We start from the raw sequence: 6,025 nt of genomic DNA on the forward strand, positions 1-6,025 counted from the left end.
CGGTTCTGCCGTTGCAGGTGCCGCTGCAGCCAGGCGAGAGCCTGCCCTACCACGGTGACGACTACGAGGATGAGTATGACGACACCTACGACGGCAACCAGGTGGGCGCCAATGATGCAGACTCCGATGATGAGCTCATCAGCCGCAGGTGAGGCCGTAGGATGGGGAACATTCCAAGGCAGAGCAGCTCCCAGGCCCACGGGCCTCCTGCAGCCTCTTGTTTATACAGATGAGGAAGCCACGGGCCTGATCACATGAGCAAGTCAGTGACAGAAACAGGGCCCAAACCCAGGCCTCCTGACTCCCACGCTAGCAGTCCTCCACCTCAGCCCACCCTGAGTGGACATTTATTTGCATGCAGTAGTTTTACATTTTTGAGGGCGGGGGGAGATAGATTCTCTCTCTGTGCCCAGGCTAGAGTGCGGTGGCATCAGCCTAGCTCACAGCAACCTCAAACTCGTGGGCTCAAGCGATCCTCCTGCCTCAGCCTCCCGAGTAGCTGGGACTACAGGTGTGCACCACCACGCCCAGCTAATTTTTCAGTTCTATTTTTAGTTGCTTGGCTAATTTTTTTTTCTATTTTTAGTAGAGATGGGGTCTCACTCTTTCTCAGGCTGGTTTCGAACTCCTGACCTCAACCAGTCCTCCCACCTCAGCCTCCCAGAGTGCTAGGATTACAGGTGTGAGCCACCACACCCAGCCTACATTTTTCTTTTTAATTGCAGAAAACTTTTCCTGGTGGGATCTTATGGAGATTCCCCAGCACAGATCAAAGCAGAGCTGCTGGGCACTGTGGCTCACGCCAGTGACTTGGGAGGCTGAGGCAGGAGGATCTCTTGAGGCCAAGAGTTCAAGACCAGCCTGGGCAACATAGCAAGACCCCCTCTCTACAAAAAATAAAGTTAGCAGGGCACATTACACTCCCGTAGTCCCAGCTACTTGGGAGGCTGAAGCAGGAGGAGCCCTTGAGCCCAGGAGGCTGCAGTGAGCTATGATTGCACCAGTATACTCCAGTGGGACAGAGAGACCCCATTCTATAACACAAACAAACAAAAAAGCAGAGCTGCCATGACTAATGGAGGACCGGTGACCCCCAAGTCCCCAGCTCAGCCTCTCCTTTGGCCCCACGTGTAACCCTGGTACCCTCAAAGAAGCAAAGCTGGCCTGAAAAGCACTTTGGTGTTTCCCAGCCTCCCAGGCCTGTCCCCATCCTGGCAGCCGCCTTGCAACCCGCTGAGTTCCTCCTCCTTGAAGTTCTCTGTCCAGGCGGAACCTAATCTTTGATCTCACTTTCTCTCCAAACCCTCAGGCCCTTCACCATCCCTCAGGTGCTGAGAACCAAAGTGCCCGGAGAAGGGCAGGAGGAGGATGACGATGAGGAGGAGGAGGCTGAAGATGAGGCCCCCAAGGTACCTCCTTGGCAGGGGCAGATGAAGGGGAGGGTGTGGTCCTGAAGGATGAATGAGGAGCACCACCCCTCCACGCATCCGGCCATCAGTCATCACTGCCAGGGATAGGAGGGGTCCCTTCAAGCCCATGATGTCTGCTTGGAGAGCTGCTGGCTTAGAACTTGCCTCTGCTGCCAGGGGACAGATTAGAGGCCGGGTCTTTGAGCCTCCAGGTTCATTAGGCCCAGGAGCCTGGGGGCTGGGGAAGGGCAGCGGTCGACTGCCATGCCCAGGATGGCAATTCTTAAATTCAGAGAGCAGTTAGCGCCCAAGGAATCTGGGAGGTCATCTGGACGAGTAGGTTTGAAAATTCCATTTTTTAGCAGCTGAACTTTTTCTCTAAATGAAATCTTAACCAAAACCTCAACATATAAAACAGTTGAAAGCGGTACTGCTCTGGTGACCGGGGCAGTAGCCTGGGACCCCTTGAGCCTCTCGTGCCCTCCCACCAGGGTGACAAATTAAGATGTTTCCAGACCCTGGTCACCATGAGTAGCGGGGCCTGGTGGGGACTGCGCCGAGTGGTGGGAAGCACGCACCCTACCTGAGGGGCTCCCCGGTGCGAGCCTGGGCCTGAAGTTTCCACAGATTTCCCTTCCCAGGCAAAGGGTCAGCCCAGACTTTTACGTAAAATCTACCAGTTTGCACATGTTACTAATTCCGCTTGCTTTGTTTGGGTTTGGGTTTTTTTTTTATAAAACCGCTGACCACCAAAGCCTGCCTGTGGTCCTTAGGTTGCAGTGTTCCCCTGCACTGGTCCAGCCTTCTTGCACTCTTGGCACAGAAGGCTGTCCTCGAGAGCGGGTGCTCCCTCAGCGTGGGGCTAGTGGCACCAGAGTGAGGCCGAGGCCTCCAGCTCCCAGGACAAGTTGGCCTCCAAGGCTCTCTTGGCTTTCAGGGCCCTGCCTGGCCTCTCGCAGTGGCCATCCTGCCCCTCCCCCCTCCCATGTCACTGTCACGCTCCAGCCACAGTCCATCCACCCTAGAAGCCCCAGGCCCTCCAGCCGCCGCCTCCTCCTCAAGGAAGAGGTGAGTGGGGGGCTCCCCGTGGAAACCTCAGACCACAGGAAGCCCACTCCGTTCCGGACGTCACTGTGCGCTGCTGCAACGTCCCCCTGCTGGAGTCGCGAACGAGATTCGTTTGGGCAGGGCCTCACTGCAGCAATTCCAGCTTTTGTCTCCTCTCCCCTCCACAGCCCGACCATTTCGTGCAGGACCCTGCAGTGCTGAGGGAGAAGGCAGAAGCCAGGCGCGTGGCCTTTCTTGCCAGGAAAGGGTGAGCATTCAAGGGCTGTTTCTGGTAGGAGGGGACCCACGTGGGGATGGTCCAGCCAAGCCCTGGGGAAGCCCATACATAAACTCTAAGTGCCTGATGTGTATTAATTTAGCTATCATTAAAACCTCATTTTGCAGATGAAAAAATACAAGCCCAGAGATGTTAAGTAACCTGCCTAAGGTCACACAGCTGGTAGGCGGTGGAGCAAAAATTGAGCCCAGATGGTTCAGCTCTGGGTCCACACTCGTAACCGTTACTTGACGAACATAGCAAGGGGTTCATCGCCCAGTGTGGGAGCCCAGCATGTCCAGGGCTAGCTGGTGTCAGGCAGAGTGTAAAATGCGAGACGTCCCAGACAGATAGACACACGTTCTTCGTGGCTGAGAGAGGCATGATAGGGACAGGAGCACTTGACTTGGGCAGAAAAGGCGCAGAGGAGTTTGTGATGCAGGGACAGAAAGGCAAGAAAGTGCAGGTGTGGTCAGGGAGAGGGGTCTTCGGAAGGGAGCTGGAAGTGGGTAGCCAGAGACTCCTCTAATCCAGCCCCTCATCTTCCCAGTGAGGAAACAGTCTAGAGGGGCCCAGGATCGGCCTCCAGTTAGGGCCAAGCCAAGGGTAGAAGGCCATTCTGCCTTCCTGGCCCTGGGCTCATTCAAGGTGCACTATCTACTGGTGCACAAAGCTTCACTACAAGGGAAGGCATTTAGAGTTCATTCTGAAAGCAATAAGGAGCCACAGAATGTTGCTAAGCAGGGAGCAGAGCAACTCTGACTTTCCATCCATCCCAACCCCCCAAGCACAGAGCTTTGGGCAAATCCCAGCAGTTGAGATGGTCTGGAAAGGTCCTAGGTCATGTCTGTGAGTGCACTTGGTCTTTGGAGACCGCCAAGCCAGGCCCTGGGGTGTAGGACAGGAGTAATGTCTCATTTGTAGCATGTGGCCCTGGATGGAGAAGGGAGGGCACCCACCCAAGCTCTGTTCCCCTCCTGTGGGCTGCAGTCAGCCCACTAGCTGCTCCTGCCCCACAACATAGTGATGGACCCCTTGGGAACCAAGGTTCAGAGAAGAGAAAACACCAGGCTCGGGGCTGGCCAGAGCCCTGCCTCCGCCTGGCTCCGTTTTTCCTCCCATCTGAAGTTGGGACACAGGTGACCTGGCCCAAGTTGTGTGTCCTCTCCCAGTGACCACCGAGGCAGGCTGTGGGTTCTTCCCATCAGAGCCTCTTCCAGTGACAGAATCTCCTGGGGATGGGTTGTTGCTCCCTCAGTTACCGGCATGACAGCTCGACAGCAGTGGCCGGCAGCCCCCGGGGCCACGGGCAGAGCCGCGAGACAACGCAGGAACGCAGGAAGAAGGAAGCCAGCAAGGCAACGAGAGCCAACCACAACCGGAGAACCATGGCCGACCGCAAGAGAAGCAAAGGCATGATCCCGTCCTGAGGCCGCTGCACCAGGGCCGGCAGGGAGGAGCCGCGCTGCCTTCCCACAGCCTGGGGCCTCCTCACTAGGTGGCCTCCTGCCGGGGCCCCAAGTTCAACTCAACCCCTCAACAGCCTCAGCTTTGCAGCCCCTGAGAAGGCCGCCTTGTCGTCCACCAGCCAGCCACGAGCGCCTTCCTGGAGAACACACAGTGCCTTATCCCACAGCAGAGCAATCCGTGGGGCCAGCGAGCAGGCACCCTCCCCCACTGCTCTGGCGGGGAGGGGATGGGGACAGAGCCCAGGGTAAGCCCCCAAACCTCGTGCAGCAAGACACCACTTCCCTTTCTCCCTGGACGGCAGGAAACCTGTCTATTCAAACACAAAAAAAGGCCTGCGAATAAAGTTTTTGACCCTTTCAAGCAGTGACCCATGATATGCCCATCACCCACTCCCCCTGTGTCTCATTCTTCAGGGACAGCTGCCAGCTGGAGGACAAGAGGGCAGAATGGTCACTGTGCCCTTTTCATCGCACTTGGCTCTCAGTGTAACCCCTCCCAGTGTTGCTTGCCTGGCTGTGGGACCCTGAGAACATTGCCCCCTTCTCCGAGCCTCCAGTCCCTGCCCGTGGAATGAAGGGCTGGAGGGCGTGAGGCCTGTGGTCCTTTCTGTGCTCTCAGCCAGTTCCGACGGCTCCACCTAGGAGGTAGGTACTGTTTTCAGCCCCATAGTACAGATGGGTAAAGTGAGGCACTGAGGGCTGAAGGTGCCTACCCAGGCCACAGCTGGGAAGTGACAGAGCAGGGTTGGACATTCAATCTGACCTCTGGCCTTTATAGGGTCCTAGACTCTTGGGGGGTGGTCCCCTCTCCTCACAGCTGGCCCGAGGACATTTGGCCTGTGGCAGAGCCAGTACTAGAACACAGCACCTCCGGGTTGCACATACACTCTTGTTAAATCCCCCCAAATCAAGAGTTGGACGGAAACCTTAAGAAACAAGTGAGGATATCACTGCCAAGCCCTGTTGAAGAGAGTGGGACTTGGGCCTGGTTCCTCAAAGCCCCCTCCCTGCTATCGTGGCAGCAGCTGCCAGGCCTCCCTATGCCTGTGCCTCCCGGAATGTTGCCAGTTGGTGGCAGATCAGTGGTGGGGCGTTGGCAGGGCTGTGACCCTAGTCCATCCTGGCCTAGAGTCTGTCCAGCCTGGCTGGACCTTGACAGATCACCGTGGACGCTAGTGCAGTTTATTTGCACGTGCTCAGGACGTGCGTCTGAAGCAGAGGCAGACAGGCACTTGACGGGTCAGCCCGCACAAGTGAAAATCAATGGCAATCCCTCTGCCTCGCCGGTTCTTCTGGTGCATTCGAGATGCAGCGCAGATAGGGGGCTGGTGTCCCTGGCTCTCAGTGCCAGATTAGCTGAGCTCAGGCCTGGAGTTAGCCGTCCTGACAGGCAGCAGGAAGACTGTTTCCTCTTGCAAGCAGTCGCCAGTGACAGCTCGGTGGCAGGGCCTTTTCTTTCATCCCTCCCTGAGCTCCTCAGACCCAGCGCTGGTCCATGGAGCAAGTGGAGGTGGATCAGGGAGCTGTCAGGCTTCACTGGTCCTACCTGTTACTGTTCGTAAAGCCCCCCTCGCCTTCACTTGTGATCTGTGCCTCCAACCACCTGGATTAGGGCTTCAGGCTTCACATGAACATCCTCTTTTAAAGGGTTTGAGAAGCCAGGCGGTTTTTCAGATTTTTCAGAATGTAGCGCCAGGTCGAACTCAGTCTCCCTTGAGGAACTACTACTTTCTCTTTTCGGATCTTGAGGGCACTCTTTCGGGGGTGCTTTAAAAACAGTTCAGGGGCCATCAAGGGGCTCATAGGCACACCCCTTCACCTCT

General features: G+C 56.6%; 1 protein-coding gene across 2 annotated transcripts in view; it reads left to right on the forward strand.

The window, feature by feature from the left end:
• Positions 1 to 4,563, forward strand: part of ASCC2 (activating signal cointegrator 1 complex subunit 2) — a 40,964-nt gene extending 36,401 nt beyond the window's left edge. For both annotated transcript variants that reach the window (XM_012644137.1, XM_012644136.1), the window contains 4 exons: positions 18 to 148; positions 1,310 to 1,409; positions 2,645 to 2,724; positions 3,992 to 4,563. In XM_012644137.1, coding sequence (XP_012499591.1) covers positions 18 to 148; positions 1,310 to 1,409; positions 2,645 to 2,724; positions 3,992 to 4,163 — 483 coding nt within the window. In that variant the 3' untranslated portion in view covers positions 4,164 to 4,563. The remainder of the gene's footprint in view (positions 1 to 17; positions 149 to 1,309; positions 1,410 to 2,644; positions 2,725 to 3,991) is intronic.
• The last annotated feature ends 1,462 nt before the right edge of the window (positions 4,564 to 6,025 follow it).

This window comes from Propithecus coquereli, unplaced genomic scaffold (genome assembly GCF_000956105.1).
Source record: "Propithecus coquereli isolate 6110/MARCELLA unplaced genomic scaffold, Pcoq_1.0 Scaffold206, whole genome shotgun sequence".
Lineage (NCBI taxonomy): Eukaryota > Metazoa > Chordata > Mammalia > Primates > Indriidae > Propithecus > Propithecus coquereli.